The sequence below is a fragment of the Tachyglossus aculeatus genome, chromosome 4 (genome assembly GCF_015852505.1).
Source record: "Tachyglossus aculeatus isolate mTacAcu1 chromosome 4, mTacAcu1.pri, whole genome shotgun sequence".
Lineage (NCBI taxonomy): Eukaryota > Metazoa > Chordata > Mammalia > Monotremata > Tachyglossidae > Tachyglossus > Tachyglossus aculeatus.
In genome coordinates, this window is record NC_052069.1 from 80562796 (window position 1) to 80585968 (window position 23173).

Here is a 23173-nt window from a genome sequence, read left to right on the forward strand (position 1 = left end):
AGGTAATTGAGGCACAGAGAAGTTAAGTGACTTGCCCAAAGTCACAAAGCTGATAAGTGGCAAAGTCAGGATTAGAACCTGTGACCTTTGACTCTCAAGCCTGTGCTCTTTCCACTAAGCCACACTTAAGTGCTTACTATGTGTCATTCACTGTTCTAAGTGCTGGGGTACGTACAGGTCAATTAGATCGGACACAGTCCCTGTCCCATGTGGGCCTCCCAGTCTAAGTAGGAGGGAGAACAGGTAATGAATCCTTATTTTACAGTTGAGGAAACTGAGGCACAGAGAAATCAAGTGACTTGCCTAAGTTACAGCAAGCAATTGGCAGAGGCAGGATTAGAACAATGTTATTGGTGAAGGGTCAGGCCGAACAGCATTGTACCAGCCCTGCTATTGTGGAATAGCCTTAGGGTTTTCAATCACTCAATCATATTTATTGAGCACTTACTGTTTGCAGAGCACTGTGCTAAGATCTTGGAAGAGTACAACACAACAATATAACAGGCACATTCCCTGCCCACAGTGAGTTTACAGGGTTTTGGTGAACTTCTCTGAGCAGCCAAATTCACTTAATTGCTCAAACCCTGGTTTGTTGATAGCGGCAAATACTTGTAGGCAGGGATCGTGTCAACCAACTCTGTTATATTTTACTCTCCCAAGTGCTTAGTTCAGTGCTCTGTACTCAGGAAGCACTCAATAAATACCATTGATTGATTTTGTAGGATCTCCAAGTGCAATGTAGACTGCTTGGCGTTTCTCCCTACACTTCTCCATTCTCTGACCTGCACAGTACTCGTCTCTTCTGTGTTGTCTTTTAATTGAAGGCCACATTGTGATTCAGAAGTTTGTCCATGTTCTTCAGTATTCTGTCTAGAAAGATTCTAGATGGTATGCCAGAAATGAAGACCTGTCCCAGTATTTTTCTGGAAGTGATGCTTATTCTAGAACCTTTGAAGCCTTAGGATACTTTTTCAATACCCCAGGTGTCAAGGAAGCAGCTTGGAAAGAGTAAGGGCCTGAGAGTCAGAAGACCTGGTTCTAACACTGGCTCTCCACTTACCTGCTGTGTGACCTTGGGCAAGTCACCTAACTTCTCTGTGTCTCAGTTTGTAAAACAGAGATTCAAAACTTACTCTTCCTACTTAGACTGTGAACCCCACGTGGGCCAGGGACTGTATTTGACCTAATTATCTTGTATCCACCCCAGCAATTACTATAATGCTTGGCACAAGGTAAGTGCTTAACAAATACTATTTATTATAACTATTATTGTAATTATTACTACTACTACTACTAATTAAGTTCTCCCCCGTTTGGAAATTTCTGCAGGAATGCCAGAAGATCCAGGTGCTTTCTGAATTTATATGGCTTTGATGGTGGAGTAATTTCCGCAAGAGTTGGAGCTAAGGTCATGACTTCATACTTTGGCTAATTCTCTGTTAATCTGTCAATCAACGGTATTTATTGAGTGCTTCCTGTGTGCAGAGCATTTTACTAAGCTCTTGGGGAAGTACAGTACAATGGAGCTGGTAGACGTGTTTCCTGCCCACAAGAGCTTACCGTCTAGAAGGGGAGACAGACATTAAAGTAGGTTGTGGATAGGGGAAATAGCAAAAGAGTAGAACATGACTCTCCCCTGGTGAGTTGAAATCTCTGAAGATGATCCCTCGCTCTCCTGTCCCGCTGCCGATCTCAGCCAGGAAAATCAGGTGCCGGGTTGAGAAAGGGGCCGAGGGGGTGGAAAATAGCTAAAAAACAATTTCTTGGAAATTTGGAAGTGAGGAAATCCTGGACGGTGTTCCAAATAACTGTAGGAATCTGAGGATTCGGGGGTTAGGTTGTTTTGTTTCCACAAACAGGAGCAGGTGGGCAGCCCGGGTATAATTGGGGACCACAGCATGAGAAAACATGACATAAGAGCTTTACCAAATATCTTTGGCAGAGAGATTATGGAGGGAGCAGTAAGTTGTTGCAAACTAGGTACCCAGTTTTGGTCTGGAAATTCAAAGACAGCTGAATCAGTCAATCAGTGGTGTTTATTTTTTTTTTAATTATTATTTCTTTCCTGGTACTTGTTAAGCGCTTGCTGTGGGTGAAACGCTGTTCAAATTGCAGGGATAGAGTCAACTTAATTAGGTTTGACACAGTCCCTCATGGGGCTTACACTCTAAGTAGGAGGGAGAACAGGGGAACCGAGGCACAGAAAAGTGAAGTGACTTGCACAAGGGTCACACATGCCTGTTTACTTGTTTTGATGTCTGTCTCCCCCTTTCTAGACTGTGAGCCCATTGTGGGCAGGGATTGACTCGCTTTGTTGCTGAATTGTACTTTCCAAGCACTTAGTACACTGCCCTGCACACAGTAAGTTCTCAATAAATATGACTGAGTGAATATCACTAACTCACAATTCAGCATGCTAACTCCATTCCTATGCTCATTAGATAGTGATAACACCCATAGCGAATGTCTCAAACCTGATGGGATTTTTCTTTCTCTTTATTAATATTCCTTGGAGTGGGAGCATATACGGTGCTAATGAAAGCAAGTACTCTTGTTTTTGAAACACATGAAGAAAGGCAATTTTGCATTTATTCCGACGCTGACTTCAGTATTTAGCTCATAGAACAGTTTGATAAATACAATCACTACTGCTAAAATTATCAGCACCAAAGACCAGCTAATCACAAATTTGATACTTAAAAAGTGTTCGCTCTGAAAAAGGAAGGAGGTTGTGTCCAGCACCTGTCTTCATGAACTGTCCATCATAAGCAATTCTGCTTTGCTCAGGGCCAAAAATCAAATCCATAACAGGCTGGTTTTGCATATAACAAACCAAGGGAAGCAGCATGGTGTAGTGGCTAGAGCACGGGCCTGAGAGTTAGAAGGTCATGGGTTCTAATTCTGGCTCCGCCACTTGTCTGCTGAGTGACCTTGAGCAAATCATTTCACTTCTCTGTGCCTCAGCGATCTCATCTGTAAAAATGGAGATTGAGACGGTGAGCCCCATGTGGGACATTGTCTTGTATCCATCCCAGCGCTTAGTACAGTGCCTGGCACATAGTAAGCACTTAACAAATGCCATAATTATTGATTATTATTTTTATTAACAAGTGCTCTTCTTTCTGGAATGCTTGGCTGTTGTTAGTCCTACCACATATTTACCACCCTCAGTGAGTTGGGACAGGGCCCTGTGGCTGATTTTTAGCTGATGTTTAGCACTCCAGATACAGGCAACACTTGTTCATAACACACTTTCGTCCTTCAGCTGCTGATTTTCTTAGTGTATCTCTTGCCCAGAAGCTACATCTTATTCCCCAGACTAGGTCTTCAAAATGGAATCGATAACTCTACTTCCTCTTGGAAAGGTTCTTGCTGAGCTCTGAGAAACATAGGTCAAGGCAGAAAATGCTAAGAACAGAAGATGTGCTTCCACAAACAAAACCGTGATTAAGACTCCAAAAGAAGCAGCATGGCTTAGTGGATAGAGCACGGGCCTGAGAGTCAGAAAGTCTTTTAACTTCTCTTTGCCTCAGTTCCCTCATTTCTAAAATGGGCATTAGGACTGTGAGCCCCACGTAGGACATGGACTGTGTCTAACCTGATTAGCTTGTATCTACCCCAGTGCCAAGTACAGTGCTGGCAAAGAGTAGGCACTTAACAACTGCCATAAAAAAAGAAAAGAAATATCAAGATCATTGCTTAATTCATTCAATGAAAACACAGACTGAATAAAACCTAACTGTTCTAGCACACAAGACACTGGTACTATCGATCAATCCATCAATCAGTGGTATTTTTCGAAGGCTTACTATGTGCAGAACACTGTATTAAGCACTTGAGAGAGTACAATGCAAAGGAATTAACAGGCACATTCCCTGCCCATAACGAGCTTACAATCTAGAGGAGTCTCAATAGGGTGCTGATTAAATACCTTGCCATTTTGATCTAAACACCCCTTGTAGTTTCCAGGGCACCAAACGGAACTGGACTCCAAGACGGAACATGTTCAAAAGTAATTCTCCTTGCACTGTAGTTAGTCACATAATTACATTCCTACCTCCGTACTTCTAAAGCCATTCTGTTTCTGTGTCAGAGTTCCTGAGCCATGGACTGGGGGTTTGGTACATTGAGTGCCACAGCTAGTTTTCTTCTCAGTGTTCATTATTCCGCTTGCAGCTGAGGGAAGGGTGACACAGGTCTGAGTTGATAATCCATCTTCCAAAATGCCTGGGTGAGGAAAGTCGAGAACAGAATAAAGCTGTTAAATGTTTCCTGCAGTGAAGTGTCACTTGAGATCCACCCCCATCCCTCCACCATCCCTGTTTATAACTTTTACCATCATTTACCCTCCTGAGGTTAAGAGGCTCAGTTCAACTTGTCAAGAGCTATGAGGGCTTCATATAAGAGACAGTGAAAAAGTACAAATTTTATTATATCAATCAAAAATATTCATTGAACACTTACTCCATGCAGAACGCTGCAATATGAACTTGTTCCAAGCTCTATTATTAAGTTTTATTTGCTGGGAAGCAAATATTCAGTTGTCAATTCATTAGATACTTGGAAAGACGTCTATACATAGGCTGTTTATCTTGGTTTATAAGTTCCCTCTGGACTGTAAGCTTCTTTTGGGCAGCAAAGAACATGTCTACCAACTCTGTTATTTTGTACTCTGCCAGGCACCTAGTACAGTGTCTGTCCATAGTAAGAGCTCAATAGTATGATTGATTATGATTTGTTACAAGAACTAAATCCTCATTTAAATGAACTACAAATGACGAAACCTGGAACCATATGGCTGGTTGTTGGGCTAAAGCCAGGCATTTGGGAAATCTGCTTTAAAAGCCCAGCCATCACGATGCTGAATGTAATACCTGCTCTTTAGTATGTCTAACAAACTCTTTCTAATGATTTATTCTGAAGAAGAACATCTGTTTGCACTAAAGCACCCTCCACCAAAGGATCTTCAAGCATTTTCAAGTAAGTAATCCATATTCAGGTTGGCAGGGCCATTCTTAGGACACAATGACACCCTCATTTCCCACTTTCTCCAGGAAAACTTCCCCAATTAATTCCCAACACCCTAAACTAGATTAACTCAACAGCTGACTTAAAAAGTATACCCATTCTCAGCAGTTATATATATAATAATAATGATGGTATTTGTTAAGCGCTTACTATGTGCCAAGCACTGTTCTAAGCGCTGGGGGGATACAAGGTAATCAGGTTGTTCCACACGGGGCTCACTCTTAATCCCCATTTTACAGATGAGGTAACTGAGGCACAGAGAAGTTAAGTGACTAGCCCAAAGTCACACAGCTGAAAAGTGGCAGTCAGGATTTTAACCCATGACCTCCGACTCCCAAGCCCATGCTCTTTCCACTGAGCCATGCTGTTCAGTAGTATATTCGATTATTTATTCTGATGTTCCCGCTGGACATATTTGCAATCAGTCAATGGTATTTACTGAGTACTTAACTGTGTGCAAAACACCATACTATGCTTGGGAGAATATAATACAACAGAGTTGGTTGAAGCACTCCCTGCCCTAAAGGAGCATCCAACCTAAAACAAGCACTTCTATCTATGTTACCCATGTCTTTCCTCCTCCTTTCACCACTCTGCCTCTCTTTCCCCATGAGATTGTGGGCAGGGAGTGTGTGTTTTCCTTTTGGTGTACCTTTTCACATGCTTAGAATGATGCTTTGCATTCAGTAGCTGTTCAATAAAAATCACTGGCTGCATGACTGAATGGGAGCAGGAACCCCAGCCTAGAGGAAGCACCCACTTCAACCACCCTGAGAGCTACAACCCTCCCTTTCCCACTTTCCCAACTCTCCACTTCTCAACTCCCTCTCCCTTCCTTCCAGAGGGCCAAAGCCATCCCTGGAGCCACAGTTCAACCTCTCTTCCCTTTGTCAATCAATCAATCAATCGTATTTATTGAGTGCTTACTGTGTGCAGAGCACTGTACTAAGCGCTTGGGAAGTACAAGCTGGCAATATATAGAGACAGTCCCTACCCAACAGTGGGCTCACAGTCTAGAAGGGGGAGACAGAGAACAAAAGCAAACATACTAACAAAATAAAATAGAATAGATAGGTACAAGTAAAATAAATAAATAGAGTAATAAATAAGTACAAACATTTATACATATATACAGGTCCACCATTCATTCATTCACTCATTCATTCAATCATATTTATTGAGTGCTTACTGTGTGCAAAACACTGTCCACAAAGAGCTCATAGTCCACCACCTATACACCCCTGTCCCACTTCTAATCCCCCTCTCCCCATCCACCCAGCTCACCAGCCGAGGGGAAGAGACTCAAATGTTGTCTTTCTCCTTCCTTTATTCCCTCTGAGTCTTCTCCCAGTTTTCTGTGTTGTGGCAGCACTGTTGTGGTCAACAAATTGACCTATTTCTTCCAAGCAACACCTTGGAGATAGCAGTGTGGACCAGAGATAATGGCATGATTGAGTGGAAACAGCATAGGCTCAGTAGTCAAAGTACCTGGGTTCTGATCCTGGCTCTGACACTTGCCTGCTTTGTGGCTTTGGGTAACTCACTTAATTTTTCTGTGGCACATTTTCTTCAGCTGTAAAATGGGGATCTAACACCTGTTCTTCCTTTTACTTAGCTGTGGGCCCTCTGTGAGGCAAGGACTGTATCTGACCTGATTATCCTATATCCACCCCAGCGCTTAGTACAGTACTTGGCACATAGTAAGTGCTTCATAAATACCATTAAAAATTATTAATCCCAGACAGCAGAGGCCTATATTTCACAGAATCAATTGATAATTCAAGCCAATTAGCACCTCACATTAAGGAACTCTCTCTCTCTCTCTCTCTCTCTCTCTCTCCCTCTCTCCCTCTCTCTCCCTCTCCCTCTCCCTCTCCCTCTCTCCTCTCTCCTCTCTCCTCTCTCCTCTCTCCTCTCTCCTCTCTCCTCTCTCTCCTCTCTCTTCTCTCTCCCTCTCTCCCTCTCTGTCTCTCTCCACCCCCCTAGCTGGCTAGAACACACTCTGGCAGCCTTGTGGAATGTCTTCAGGTACTGAATTTTGAGTACATTTGCTCAGGAGTTTACCTGTGTACCACCCTTGAAGGTTTTGGGGGGAAATAAGATGGAGGACTCAGATAAATTGCTTTTAAAAAACTAAGTAGGATGAGTTTGGAGTTAGGGGGACCAGCAGAGTGAAGGGAAGGGGTAAGCATATGGGAAGGGGTTTTTCTAAACCGTAAGGTCATTGTGGGCAGGGAATCTGTCTGTTTATTGTTGAATTGTATTCTCCCAAGTGCTTAGTATAGTGCTCTGCACACAGTCAGTGCTCAATAAATATGGTCTCACCAAGACATAAGTTTAAGGGAGGGTGGGAACAGGAGGGGAAGATGGCAAAACATACCTTATCTGGAAGATGGCTAACCTAGAAAGGGAGATTGTCAATACTGACCAGGGCCAACTAGTGTGTTTATGCCTCTGATGGACAGGCATTTAAAAGCAGGTTTAATCTCATTTCGCTTTTCAGAAAAAAACAAGTTAAACATGGGTTGTTACTCTTTTCCCTGACAAGAGGTCTGGGAAGCTCAGTTCCCTGAGTGAAGCTGAGGTTGACTCTGACTCTGATGTACTTCCCCTTCAATATTTGTAGAACAACATGTCCTCCCTAATGTGTTTAAAAATCACCACTATTAGAGACAGCAGCTTCCTCTCAGAGCAGCAAGAACAATTTTGACCTAGATGTTATTCTCATACCTAATTGTACAGACCAGAGGATGAGAAGTCAAAATCCCTCTGAAATATTTTGGAAGGCACAGTTTCCACTTTCTTATTGGATTCCTTTTCCTTTTCCCTTGAGCTTCCATGCAATCTTTTCTGTTAGAATCAGAAATAATAATAATAATGGCATTTATTAAGTGCTTACTATGTGCAAAGCACTGTTCTAAGTGCTGGGGGATGCGAGGTGACGAGATTGTCCCACGTGGGGCTCACAGTTTTAATCCCCATTTTACAGATGAGGTAACTAAAGCACAGAGAAGTTAAGTGGCTTACCCAAGGTCACACAGCTGACAAGTGGCAGAGCCAGGGTAAGAATAGTGAGCTTAGAACATGACCCCTGAAAAGCTTCATATAGTCTTGATGAATTCTGAAATACACAGAAAAGCCATTCCTTTTAGACTGTGAGCCCACTCTTTTAGACTGTGAGCCCACTGTTGAGTAGGGACTGTCTCTATATGTTGCCAACTTGTACTTCCCAAGCACTTAGTACAGTGCTCTGCACACAGTAAGCACTCAATAAATATGATTGATTGATTGATTGATTGATTGATTCCTTTGTTCCTACCTGGTCACATGGATAGAAGAGGTACACAATCTGTTTTCCCAAAGGTCAGTTGGTTATACTCAATCGCCTTGCCCCATTCTACTTCGCCTCACTGCTTTCCTACTGCAGCCCAGTCTGTGCACTTCACTCTTCAAGTGTCAACCAACTCACTGTATCTCAATCTCGTCTATCTTGTTGTCAGCCTCTCTCCCACGTCCTGCCTCTGGCTTGGAGTACCCTCCCTCTTCATATCTGACAGAATATCCCTCTCCCCGCATTCAAAGTCTTATTGAGGGCATAACTCCTCCAAGAGGCCTTCCCTGACTGGGCCTCCATTTCCTCTTCTCCCACTCCTCTCTGTCACCCTTGCACTTGGATTTGATCACCCCTTTGTTCACCCTTCCCTCAGGCCCACAGCACTTGTGTACCTACCCATTATTTATTTATTTATTTATCTTAATGTCTGTCTCCCCTACTAGAGTGTGGGCTCACTGTGGGCAGGGAAAACGTCCACCAACTTTGTTGTATTGTACTTTCCCAAGTGCTTAGTACAGAGCTCTTGACACAATAAACACTCAATAAATATAATTGAAAAAATTTACCAACTCAGCTTTATTGTAATTCTCCCAAGCACCTAGTACAGTGCTCGCACACTATAAGCTCTCAATAAATATGATTGATTAATTATAAAGGTTCTGCCATAGTTCCAACTGATGGAATTGGATGCAAGTATGTGAGCCTCACATTTTCACTGCAAGACAGCTACTGAGGGGAAATATATCTTTGATGAGTCTATTAGCTTTTCCTAAAGAAAAAAAGCACTTCACTCTGCCCTGCTCAGTGGCCATAATTTCGAGAATCATCATCAACATCACTGATATTTATTAAGTGGTAATTATGTGCAGAGCACTGTTCTAAGGGTTTGGAAGAATAATACCACCAAAATGTCATGGCCAACCTGTGCTGTGCTTTCTTCATTTGGGAGCAGGGTGTTAGATACATGGAGTACTAAATCGTGGAATCTCAATTTTATTTTTATTTATTGAATTACTGCAGCCAAGACTGAAGAAATGTTATTTAAAATGTATCTTTGGGCAAAGTAATGACTGCAGTGTTGGGCAATGCAATTCAAAAACAAACACCATGCAACAGCTCCTTATTATCTGTCTCTGCAGTAAGGAATGGAAGTTTTCAAGGAGAATAAATTGTCTCTGGTGATAAAACTATCACTAAAAGATTCAATTTTCCAGCAGAAATTGAGCTTCTTAAAATTCTCTCTAAATATAGACTGAACTTTGAAGTGCTGATTAATTATACTTAATTTCAAATCCTACTAAAATGAAAGCCACTTAACTATATAATGTTTCTAAATGGGCTTAAAAGAAAGAAAACCTTTTAGATTAGTTTTAGAAAATGTCTTGTGAATAAAAAAGATGATCAATTCAGAGCTGATTCAGGGATGTCTGAAACACAAATTTGGAACAAGGTAATTGCTCAGAAAAAAAAAGGAAACTTTTAAAATGAGAAGGCAGAACAGATTTTTGAAGACAGGCAATGGTTTTGTACCAAGAGTTTATTTGTACCAAATTGACAGGAGCAAAGGACTTCTTGCTTACCTGAAGTGGGCTACCAAGGGAGGAAATATTTAGGAAAGAATGACAATAATAACTGTGGTATTTGTTAAATGTGCACTATGTGCCATGCACTGTACTAACAGCTGGGGTAGATAAAAGCAAATTGGGTTGGACACGGTCCCTGCCCTGCATGGGGCTCACAGTCTTAATCCCCACGAGCACGGGCTTGAGAGTCAGGGGTCAGGGGTTCTAATCCCGACTCTGCCACTTGTCAGCTTTGTGACTTTAGGCAAGTCACTTAACGTCTCTGTGCCTCAGTTCCCTCATCTGTAAAATGGGGATTAAGACTGTGAGCCCCACGTGGGACAACCTTGATGACCTTATATCCCCCCTAGTGCTTAGAACAGTGCTTGGCACATAGTAAACGCTTAATACCAACATTATTATTATTATTTTACAGATAAAGTAACTAAGGCACAGAGAAGTGAAGTGACTTGTCCAAGGCCACTCAGCAGACAAGTGGAGGAGCCAAGACTAGAAGCCATGACCTCCTAACTCCCAGGACCATGTTCTAGCCACTACACAATGCTGCTTCCCTGTGGGTTAGTTATTTACTTAGCCAGTAGCAAGGAAGGGGGCCAGATGTTTTCTTAATTTCCCTTCCAGAATGAAAATACCATAATTATTATTCCAAGTGACCACATCCAGTACTGTTTAGCTGCAGGCAAGGTTGCCTTCCACAGTCAGGTTCTAGGGGAAGAGTTTGGAACTTAGTATCACCACAGTGGCCGTGTGGTTAAGCAGAATGGTCAATCAGTAGTATTTGTTGATCACTTACTGTGTGAAGAGCACTGTAATAAGCTCTTGTGAGAGTACAATATAACGGAGTTGGAAACAACTCCATTCCCTGCCCACAACAAATTTACAGCCTAAAGGGGGAGACAGGATAATTTGAATAAATAACGGAACATACATAAGTGAGGTGGGGTGAATAAAGGGTACAAATCCGAGTGCAAGAGTGACGCAGGAGGAAGTGGGAGAAGGGGAAATGAGGGCTTAGTCGGGAAAGGCCTCTTGGAGATGTGCTTTTAATCAGGCTTTAAAGATGGGGAGAGTGATTGTCAAATATGAAGAAGGAGGGAGTTCCAGACTGGAGGCAGGATGTGAGTGAGGAGTTGGTGGTGAGATAGTTGAGATCAAAGTGTAGTGAGTAGGTTGGCATTATAATAATAATAATGCATTTATTAAGTGCTTACTGTGTGCAAAGCACTGTTCTAAGCGCTGGGAAGGTTACAAGGTGATCAGGTTGTCCCACGTGGGGCTCACACTCTTAATCCCCATTTTACAGATGAGGTAACTGAGGCACAGAGAAGTTAAGTGACTTGCCCAAAGTCATACAGCTGACAATCGGCGGAGCTGGGATTTGAACCCATGACCTCTGACTCTAAAGCCCATGCTCTTTCCAGTGAGCCATGCTGCTTCTTAGATGAGTGAAGTATGCTGCCTGGTTGTAGTAAGAAATCAGAGGGGCAAGCTGAGTGAGTGCTTTAAAGTTGATTGTAAGGAGTTTCTGCTTGATGCCAAGATGGATGGGCAACCACTGGAGGTTCTTGAGAAGTGGGGAAACGTGGACTGAACAGTTTTGTAGAAAAATTATCTGAGCAGCATTGTGGACTGGAGTGGGGAGAGTCAGTAGACAGGGAAGTCAACAAAGGAGACTGATGCAGTAATCAAGATAAAATAGGATAAGGGCTTAGATCAATGCGGTAGCTGCCTGGATGGAGAGGAAATGGAGGAATTTAGCAATGTCATGAAGGTTGAACTGACAGGATTTGGTGACAGATTGAATGGTCCCCTCCATTCATTTTTTGGACAAGAAGCAAAAAGAAAAGATGTACAACATCCCAATTTCCCCTCTGGAAGTGTTTGCATGCTGAAACCTAACGCTCATTTTTCCATTGGTTGGACTGTTGGAGGATTCTCCCATCTGTGAGGGGTTCAGGCCTTGGAGTCAGATTTTTTTTGTCCCTGTGCTACCTCTAGGACTGGCTCTGCCTGGAGCTCAGCTGTGAGCCAGCAATGCCGGCTGAGGCTTCTCTCCTTATTATCAGAAGACTAGCTGTGGGATGCTATGCATGATTTTTATGCAAGTCCTGCAAAGTGATGACCCACTGTTGGGCAGGGACTGTCTCTATATGTTGCCAATTTGTACTTCCCAAGCGCTTAGTACAGTGCTCTGCACACAGTAAGTGCTCAATAAATATGATTGATGATGATGATGAGCAATGGCAAGCACCCAGTGATCCTTGAAAGGGCCAGGAAGAGGCAGCAGCTGTTCATTTTGCTAATAGAATGACTCCATCAATAAATCAATCAATCGTATTTTTGAGTACTTATTGCGTGCAGAGCATTCATTCATTTGATTGTATTTATTATCAATCAATCGTATTTATTGAGCGCTTACTGTGTGCAGAGCACTGTACTAAGCGCTTGGGAAGTACAAGTTGGCAACATATAGAGACAGTCCCTACCCAACAGTGGGCTCACAGTGCTTACTGTGTGCAGAGCACTGTACTAAGCATTTGGGAGAGTACAATATAACAGAGTTGGTAGAAATGCTCCCTGCCCACAAGGAACTTACAGTCTAGAGGGAGTGATTCCTTCCTTGTTTTTGTAAGTGGGGTGGGTTTTAATGATTGGCTCACTGTACCTCTCTCTCTTTCTTTATTCATTCATTCATTCAATCGTATTTATTGAGAGCTTACTGTGTGCAGAGTACTGTACTAAGCGCTTGGGAAGTACAAGTTGGGAACATATAGAGACAGTCCCTACCCAACAGTGGGCTCACAGTCTAGAAGGGGGAGACAGAGAACAAAACAAAACATATTAACAGAATAAAATAAATAGAATAAATATGGACAAGTAAATAAATAAATAGAGTAATAAATATGTACAAACATATATACATATATACAGGTGCTGTGGGGAAGGGAAGGAGGTAAGGCGGGGGGGTGGAGAGGGGGACGAGGAGGAGAAGAAGGAGGGGGCTCAGTCTGGGAAGACCTCCTGGAGGAGGTGAGCTCTCAGTAGGGCCTTGAAGGGAGGAAGAGAGCTAGCTTGGCAGATGTGGGGAAGGAGGGCATTCCAGGCCAGGGGGATGATGTGGGCCGGGGGTCGACAGCGGGACAGGTGAGAACGAGGCACGGTGAGGAGATCAGCGGCAGAGGAGCAGAGGGTGCAGGCTGGGCTGCAGAAGGAGAGAAGGGAGGTGAGGTAGGAGGGGGTGAGGTGATGGACAGCCTTGAAGCCGAAGGTGAGGAGTTTCTGCCTGAAGCGTAGGTTGATTGGTAGTGCTCAGCACAAACAGTAAGCACTTCCTTCCTTTCTCTCCCCCTGCCAGTAATACTGAATTTTTTTCTTCTTTCCACCTTCCATCCACTTCTTCTTTTGACATCCTTGAGAACCTGGAAGTCTTAGTGCAATGAAAGAATGGATGAAGGGGTTTTTTAAAAAAGGAAATGATATTTGTTAAGCACTTACTCTGTGCCAGGCACTATACTAAGAGCTGGGGTAGATACAAATTAATCAGGTTGAACACAGTGCATGTCCCACATGAAGCTCACAGTCTTAACATCCATTTTATGGATGAGGGAAATGAGGTACAGAGAAGGATGTGACTCGCCCAAGGTCAGTCCATTGGTCAGTCAATCATATTTATGGAGTGCTTACTGTGTGCAGAGCACTATACTAAGCTCACACAGAAGACAAGTGACAGAGCTGTGATTAGAACCCCAAATGTGATTAGAACCCAAGGTCTTCTCACTCCAGGGCATGTGCTATATCCACTAGACCACGCTGCTTCTCTTAGGAAGATGATGGGAAGATGGGTTCATTCCTAGGACAGGCCTTTGGGACATTTTGGTTTATGTCTAAAATTACTCAATCAGTCTACAAATCAGTGGTGTTTATTGAGCACTTACTGCATGTGGAGCACTGTGCTAAACACTTGGGAGAGTATAATACAATATTACAAATTCACAAAGCAAGCACCACTCTCTTCTTTGATCCTGGGGCTTCTTTTGGTCTCTATAAGCACTTTAATACAGTTCTCTGCACACAGTAAGTGCTCAATAAATATGATTGAATGAATCAGGGAGCCAGAGATGGCAGAGAGTGCCAAGTAGGAAGTCAGCAGGACTGTATGTCAATCAATTGTATTTATTGAGCATTTACTGTGTGCAGAGCACTATACTAAGCACATGGGAGTTATAGGACAGAGGAGGGTGAACTAAGTACCTTGCATCCTTGGCACCATGGCTATAATTATCCTCTCCACCCTCTCCCATCCCCCAGGACATTACCGGGAATTCCAAAAAGAGGAAAACACCAGGAAAGATTCAGATTGCATGTTCAGAAAAACACACATTCAGCTGATAACTTCAAGGCCATGGTTCATCCCAGAGGAATTGTACGTATCTGAGTTGTAATTCTCTGGAAACGGCTTCCAAATGGAAGTGTAATTGGCCTAGTTGCAGTATTAAGTAGTATTAGTAAGTGGTAGTAATAAGTAGTATTATGACTGGAAGCCCCTTGAGGGACGGGGATTGTGTCCAACCCGATTTGCTTGTATCCAGCCCAGCACTTAGTACAGTGACTGACACATAGTAAGCCTTTAACAACTAGCACAGTTATTATTATTAGTATTAGTAGCAGTCATAGAGTTTAAAGAATGTCACTATAAAAGGATCATGTAAAATGAACAGCAATATACCACGTCTCAAATTATTTTTAGCTTTTGGCTACCAGCTGTACTTATAATTTCGAATGATGGGTAGTGGTGGAATCTTTGTAAGGATTCAAATGCTGGAGCTAAATCCTCATAATATGGAGACTGTCTACCAATTCTGTTGTATTGCACTCTCCCAAGTGCTGAGTATAGTGCTCAGCACAAACAGTAATGAATACCATGGATTGATCGATTGACTGAGGAGTCAAGTTTCAGAAGTATCATTTTTACTTATTTTGGCATTTTTGGACAATTAGTACTTAAAATTTAACTCCCTTTCCAAAGGGTAATAATATTCCAGAATTCACATAGGTGTATTCTCTTCCTTTTGCTCTCTGTCTCCATGTCTTTCTCTATCAGTAGGATTTGCTTATTACTAAATGTAGACAGTAGTCATAATGATAAATAATGAATGTCAGTAATGATAATAATTCTAGACCGTGAGCCCATTGTTGGGTAGGGACTATCTTTATATGTTGCCAACTTGTACTTCCCAAGAGCTTAGTACAGTGCTCTGCACACAGTAAGTGCTCAATAAATACGATTGAATGAATGAATGAATGAATTATCTGGACTTATTTTTTTTTATCATTAATAATGACAATATTTATGAAGCATTTATTATATGCCAAGCATTGTACTAAGTGCTGGGGTAGATAAAAGATAATCAGGTTGGACACAGTCCCTTTTCCACATAGAACTCAAAATCAAAATTGGAGGGAGTATGATTTAATCCCTATTTAACAGATGAGGAAACTGAGGCACAGATAAGTTAGATAGTCAGATAAGACTTGCCCAAGGTCACACAGCAGGCAAGTGGCAGAACCAGGAGTAGAACCCAGCTCCTCTGATTCCCAGGTCTGTGAGTTTGCCGAAGGATATTGCTTCTCTCATATGATTCTTTGTTCAATTTATCTCAACAAATGAAACTCGTTGGGATGGAAATGCCTATATTCTAAGGAGGAACTAATTCCTTATAAGAAAAAATGTGAATTATTTGTTTCACCGTGACACTGTGAACTTTGTCTGACCTCCCAGCATTGAGATAGGGAGCCCTTGTGGGCTGCCTAATGTTTTAACTGCACCGTTTGGCTCGGATTAGTTTGAACTGCTTAGTACCAGGATTGACTGAGAGAAGTATCAAGCATTGAGGAGGGGAGACCCCGTGTTCAGTGCATATAACCTGTAGTCCAACCATCAATATTGGGGCCAATCAATCAATCAATCAATCAGTGGTATTTGTTGATTGTATTTACTGTGTACAGAGCACTTTACTAAGCACTTGGGAGAGTACAATTTAATAGAGATGGAAGACACGTTTGTTAATAATAATAATAATGATGGCATTTATTAAGCGCTTACTGTGTGCAAAGCACTGTTCTAAGCACTGGGGAGTTTACAAGGTGATCAGGTTGTCCCACGGGGGGGGCTCACAGTTTAAACCCCATTTTACAGATGAGGTAACTGAGGCACAGAGAAGTTAAATGACTTGCCCAAAATCACACAGCCGACAATTGGCAGAGCTGGGATTTGAACCCATGACCTCTGTCTCCAAAGCCCGTGCTCTTTCCACTGAGCCACGCTGCTTTTCACTTAGAACAGTGCTCCACACACAATAAACGCTTAATAAATACCATTGATTGAATCTACCGTAGCGCTTAGAGCAGTGTTTGGCACATAGCGCTTATCAAATGCCATTAGTTTTACTACTGAATTGTATTTATTGAACGCTTAGTGGGTGGGGAGCTCTGTGCTAAGCGCTTGGGAAAGCACCAGGGAACACCAGGGAAAGAGTGAGCCTGGTGGGATGGGCCAGGCCAGGCCGGGCCTGCCCCCACGCGGACCATGGTGGGCTCTGGGAAGGGAAGTCCTCTGGCATCCCCACCCCCCACAACCCTAAGAGGGCTAGACACAGAGCACCCCATCGCCCAGCAATTATCCTCTGGGGCCCCCCCAATCCATATCCTCCTCCGCCCGTTCCTTACCCACAAGGAACTGACAAGTCCAGAGGGGAAGATGGGCATTAATGAAAAATTTTAAAAAATAGGGATATGTACATAAATGTTGTGGGAATGAGGGTGGAGTGAATATCAAGTGCCTACAGGGTTCAGATCCAGCTGCACAGGCAACACAGAAGGGAGAGGAATTAGGGGAAATGCGGGCTTAATCGAGGAAGGCCTCTTGGAGGAAATGTGATTTCAGTAAGGCTCTGAAGGTGACAAAAACCACTCCCATCAGAATCAATCAATCAATCGTATTTATTGAGCGCTTACTGTGTGCAGAGCACTGTACTAAGCGCTTGGGAAGTACAAGTTGGCAACATATAGAAGCACCTGAAGACCATGAGCCGGTGAAAAGATCAGGACTCTGGGTGTCAGAGGACCTGGGATCTAACCTGGCTCTCCCACTTGCCTGCTGTGGGACCTTGCCAAGTCACCTATCTTCTCGGTGCCTCAGTTTCCTCAGCTGCAAAACAGGGATTCACTACCTGCTCTCCCTCCTATTCACACTGTGAGCCCCATACGGAATATGCATTGTGTCCCACCCGATTATCTTGTATCTACCCCAGTACAGTGTTTGGCATTTAGTAAATGCTTAATAAATCACACAATTATTAAAAGCCACTGGTTCTGAAAACAGCCAAGGAGGTGGAGAAAGAAGTGTGTGGGGCTGACTCAGCCACAGGTAACAGGTGGGCCAGGAACTGGCTGATCTGAAGGGAATGGCAGCAGTGGGGAGTGTAGACTGTAAGCTCCTTGTGAGCAACCAACACTGTTAGATTGTACTCTCCCAAGCACTGAGTACAATGTTCTGCACACAGTAAGCACTCAACAAATACCATTAATTGACTGATTAAGTAGCTCAGGCATTAGAATTTAAATAGGACAGCGACGGGGGACATTATGGATGGGCAAACTCATGACAGATAAGAGAGGGGCTAGGTTCGATGGAAGTTGTCTGTCTCCCCCTTCTAGACTGTGAGCCCACTGTTGGGTAGGGACCGTCTCTATATGTCTGCCGACTTGTACTTCCCAAGCACTTAGTACAGTGCTCTGCACACAATAAGCGCTCAATAAATATGATTGAATGAATGAATGAAGAAGATAGCATGAGCCTTCTCTCTAACCCCAATACATCCCTGCTTCGGCTGCTAATGTTACTCAAAGGAGCCTCCCACTGATTCTCCAATTTGTTCGGTTTAATCTGTTATATGCTGGAATGATGTATAAATTTCACGGTGATATTAATGACTCAATATAAAGAAAGCTAATGAACGTAAAACCGTGACAGAAGGAATCAAGCACCTCAGGATTTTCCGAAAGGCCAAAGGCATTTTAAGAGGATTCTCCTGGAGTAGTCTTTGGCTGGCTAATGTTGTGGAGATAATGAATCAGAACGCTGCGTTTATTACGGAGGTAGCCCAGAAGGCTACTTTAATTTAAATTGTGCAATATACAAATAATTGCTTGGAGGACTTTTGATCTGGCATTGTCTCCCATATTAGACCAAGGAGTGCTCCCCACCAACAAGAGTTACCTTGAGAATATATAGGGTTGGCCAATGCAATCCTAGCTGAGGCAGCAACAGGAAAGATCGTTAATCGTTTCCATTTAAGGTAGAGTGCAGGGAGATCATTACACCTCTCCATAAAAGGTAGGGGGTCTAGCTATGCCATCAGGGGAATCTCCACTGGCTAAGGAATTTGAACTGAACAAGTATATTTATATAGTCATTAAATCTAAAATGGAGTTCAGCCACCATTCCTCAAGATGGATGATCTTTTCCTTCCACCCTAACATTTTCTGCTATAAACTACTTACATATCAATCAATCAATCGTATTTATTGAGCACTTACTGTGTGCAGAGCACTGTACTAAGCGCTTGGGAAGTACAAGTTGGCAACATATGTCCTTCTGTTGGGGGTGGGGTGGGGAGCAGGAATCCACTCATGCCAACTTAGTCAGTCAGTCAATTGTATTTATTGAACACTTACTGTATGCAGAGCACTGTATTAAGCACTTGGAAGAGTACAATATAACAGAAACAATCCATGCCCACAATGAATTTACAGTCTAGAGGACTATTAATATTAATGAGGTTTTGGGAAATCATAATTTGGTTATTCTTTCACAATTTACGAAAAGTCTGCTTGAACAGTTATACTTCAAAATGATGCTGAAGTTATTATTTGCATGGTCAGATTTAAGAGAAGCAGTGTGGCTCAGTGGAAAGAACCCAGGGCTGGGAGTCAGAGGTCATGGGTTCTAATCCCGACTCTGCCATGTGTCTGCTGTGTGACCTTGGGAAAGTCACTTAACTTCTCTGTGCCTCCATTACCTCATCTGTAAAATGAGGATTAAGACTGTGAGCCCCACGTGGGACAACCTAGTTACTTTGTATCTCCTCCAGTGCTTAGAACAGTGCTTGGCACATAGTAAGCATTCAACAAATGCCATCATTAATATTATTATTATTAATTAAAAGATTCACAGAGGGAAATCTTTTACAACAAAACCCTAACTACTGAGCAGAATCCCAGCCGGAGTCCATTCTACTTCGACTAGAAAATCCCAGTTTATGTTATTAGAGCGGGGTTCACTTTCCACTGGCTACCCAACTTAGACTTCCAACAATGACATACACACAGTTTAGTCAGTGTGCCATGTCAGTTGTTTTACTGTTGCTGAACAAAAGGCAGCAGATATTTACAAACACTTTAGAGCAGCAGGAAAATAATCGGTCCCTGTGCTAAGCCTTCAGAACAACATAATTCTGTTTTGTTTTCTTTCTTTTCTTCCAGGAAGGGCTATGCCTAGAGCCTTACTGAGTCCTTAGGAAATTCTGCCTCTCATTTCTAATTTCTCCTACTGCACTCCCACCCACACACTCTACTTTCTCTCTTCCCTCACTTTGTAGGGACTGTCTCTATATGTTGCCAACTTGTACTTCCCAAGCGCTTAGTACAGTGCTTTGCACACAGTAAGCGCTCAATAAATACGATTGATTGATTGATTGATTGATTCCCTCCCCTCCCCTCCTGGAGAGCAGAGAAGGAATCTATCAAGAACTGCATTACATGAAGAAAGAAGCTCTGCATGCTAGTTGTGGAAAAGAGAGCGCCTGTTTTCATATGATGGTGCCCCCTCAGCTTTCGTTGTTTCTAGAAGGGAATCTGCCACCATGAAGGTAAGTGTGATATTTCTTTGGATGTCTAACCTTCAACTGAGGAGATTGTCTCCTTAAGGAGTGGGGAAATACTCACCCTTCTCCTCCTGGCCAAAGTGGACCCCTCTCTCCTCCCTCAAAACTCTGCTAAAGGCCCACCCTCTTCATAAGGCTTTCTAGAATGAGCTCTGACTCTTAGCTTTCCAACCCCTCCACATACTCTGAAAATCAATCAATCAATCGAGCACTTACTATGTGCAAAGCACTGTAATAATAATATTAATGGCATTTGTTAAGCACTTACTATATGCAAAGCACGGTTCTGGGGTAGATACAAGGTAATCGGGAGCCACGTGGGGCTCACACTCAATCCCCATTTTACAGAGGAGGTAACTGAGGCACAGAGAAGTTGAGTGACTTGCCCAAAGTCACTCAGCTGACAAGTGGTGGAGCCACAATTAGAACCCACAACCTCTGACTCCCAAGCCCAGGCTCTTTCCACTAAGCCACGTTGTACTAAGTTCTTGGGAGAGTACAATATGACAGGATTGGTAGACATGTGCCCTGTCCACAACAAACTTACAGTCTAGAAGGGAGACATACATTAATATAAATAAATGTATTTGTAGATGCAGTACAAATTGTATTAATTCAGTCAGTCATATTTATTAAGTGCTTACTCTGTGCAGAGCACCGTACTTGGGAAAGTACGGGGCAACAATAAATAGTGACATTTCCTGCCCACAGTGAGCTCACAGTCTAGAGGGGGATAGACGGACATTAATATGAATAAATAAAATGACAGACACGTACATAAGTGCTGTGGGGCTGGGAGCAGGGGAAGAGCAAAGGGACCAAGTCAGGGCTAGGCAGAAGGGAATGGGAGATGAGAAAAAGTGGGGTTAGTCTGGGAAGGCCTCTTGGAGGAGATGTGCCTTCAATAAGGCTTTGAAGATGGGGAGAGTAATTGTAGGATTTGAGGTGAGATTGAGGCACAATGAGCAGGTTAGCACTAGAGGAGTGAAGTGGGTGGGCTGGTTGTAGAAGGAGAGAAGCAAAGTGAAGTAGGAAGGAGCAAGGTGATGGAGTGCTTTAAAGCCAATGTTTTTCCTTGATACGGAGGTGGATGGGCAACCACTGGAGATTTTTGAGGAGGTGGGTGACGTGTCCTGAATGCTTTGTTAGAAAGCACTACACTAAGTGTGGGAAAGAGTATATGGGTGGGAACTAGACAGAGGCTCTGTCCCTCAAAGTGTTCACCATTTCTCTACTGATTGTATGTATTCATTCATTCATTCAATCGTATTTATTGAGTGCTTACTGTGTGCAGAGCACCGGACTAAGTATTTGGGAAGTACAAGTTGGCAGCATATAGAGACGGTCCCTACCCAACAACGGGCTCACAGTTTAGAAGGGGGAGACAGACAACAAAACATGTGGACAGGTGGAAGTCATCAGAACAAATAGAATTAAATGCACATCATTAATTAAATGAATAGAATAGTAAATATGTACAAGGAAAATAAACGGAGTAATAAATCTGTACAAACGTATATACAGGTGCTGTGGGGAGGGGAAGGAGGTAGGGCGGGGGTATGGTGAGGAAGAGATGAAAAAGGGGGCTCAGTCTGGGAAGGCTTCTTGGAGGAGGTGAGCTCTCAGTAGGGCTTTGAAAGGAGGAAGAGAGCTAGTTTGGCGGATGTGTGAAGGGAGGGCATTCCAGGCCAGGGGGAGGACGTGGGCCGGGAGTCAACGGCGGGACAGGTGACAATGAGGTACAGTGAGGAGGTGAGCGGCAGAGTGGAGGGTGCAGGCTGGGCAGCAGAAGGAGAGTTCTGCATGAATCCAGTTGTGATTTTTGTCTGTTTGTTCCTTATCTGTGTTCTTTTCCTCTATAAGAGTCAAAGCTCCTTAAAGGAAAACATCATTTCCTGACGTTTTTCCTTTTTTTCTTTGTACTAAGAATCTAGTGGAAAGAGAACCAGCCTGGGCGTCAGAGGAAGTGGGTTCTGATCCCGCCTCCGCCACTTGTCTGCCGTGTGTGATCTTGGGCAAATCACTTAACTTCTTGGTGCCTCAGTTCCCTCAACTACAAAATGGGGATTCTATACCTGTTCTCCCTTCTGCTTAGACTGTGAACCCCATGTGGGACTTGATTTTTTTTGTATCTAGGCTGTAAACTCATTACGAACAGGGAACATATCTACCAACTCTGCTATACTGTACTCTCCCAAGCACTCACCTCCTCCAGGAGGCCTTCCCAGACTGAGTCTTCTCCTTCCTCTCCCCCTCCTCCCCCTCCTCATCCCCCCAACCTTACCTCCTTCCCCTCCCCACAGCACCTGTATATATGTATATATGTTTGTACTTATTTATTACTCCATTTTATTTGTACATATTTATTCTATTTATTTTATTTTGTTAATATGTCTTGTTTTGCTGTCTGTCTCCCCCTTCTAGACTGTGAGCCCGCTGTTGAGTAGGGACCATCTCTTTATGTTGCCAACTTGTACTTCCCAAGTGCTTAGTACAGTGCTCTGCACACAGTAAGTGCTCAATAAATACAATTGAATGAATGAATGAATGAAATGCTCTGCACACAGTAAGCATTCAATAAGTGCGGCTTAGCAAAAAGAGCACGGGCTTCGAAGTCAGAGGCCGTGGGTTCTAATCCCACCTCCACCACTTGTCAGCAGTGTGACTTTAGGCAGGTCACTTAACTTTTCTGTGACTCAGTTACCTCTACTGTAAAATGGGGATTAAGACTGTGAGCCCCACGTGGGACACCCTGATCGCCTTGTATCTACCCCAGTGCTTAGAACAGTGCTTGGCACACAGTAAGCGCTTAACAAATACCATAAAGAATAAATATGATTATTATCTAGCCCAGCATTTGGTTCAGTATGTCTACCAACTGTTTTATTGTACTCCCCAAAGAGCTTATTACAGTGTTCTGCACACAGTAAGCACTAAATAAATACAATTGGTTGACTGATTGCTTGGCACACAGTAAGCATTTAACACCTCAATTGCTATGTTTATTATCATTATTATTATAAAACTTTTAACATCGCTTCACAGTCTATCCAGTTATACACTGGGGCGTCAGAAGAACATTCCTTATTTCCCTAACAGTGTGCTTTTCAAAACAAGTAGTGAAAAATATATACAATGGGAGAACTGAGAGTAACTGGCTAATGTAAAAATTCAGGATGGAGGCGAGAATTAGCCCAAACCAGAATCCTGGATTTGTTGAATTTGAGCCTTAGGCAAACATCATTCCCTTCCTCCACATGTCCTCCAAGCTAGCTCACTTCCTC

General features: G+C 43.0%; 1 protein-coding gene across 1 annotated transcript in view; it reads right to left on the reverse strand.

Moving 5' to 3' along the window:
- BAALC (BAALC binder of MAP3K1 and KLF4) overlaps positions 1-23173 on the reverse strand; it is a 52933-nt gene that overhangs the window by 10510 nt on the left and 19250 nt on the right. The window contains exon 2 of the mRNA XM_038745335.1: positions 4058-4227. Within this exon, the coding sequence (XP_038601263.1) occupies positions 4058-4227 (170 nt within the window). The remainder of the gene's footprint in view (positions 1-4057; positions 4228-23173) is intronic.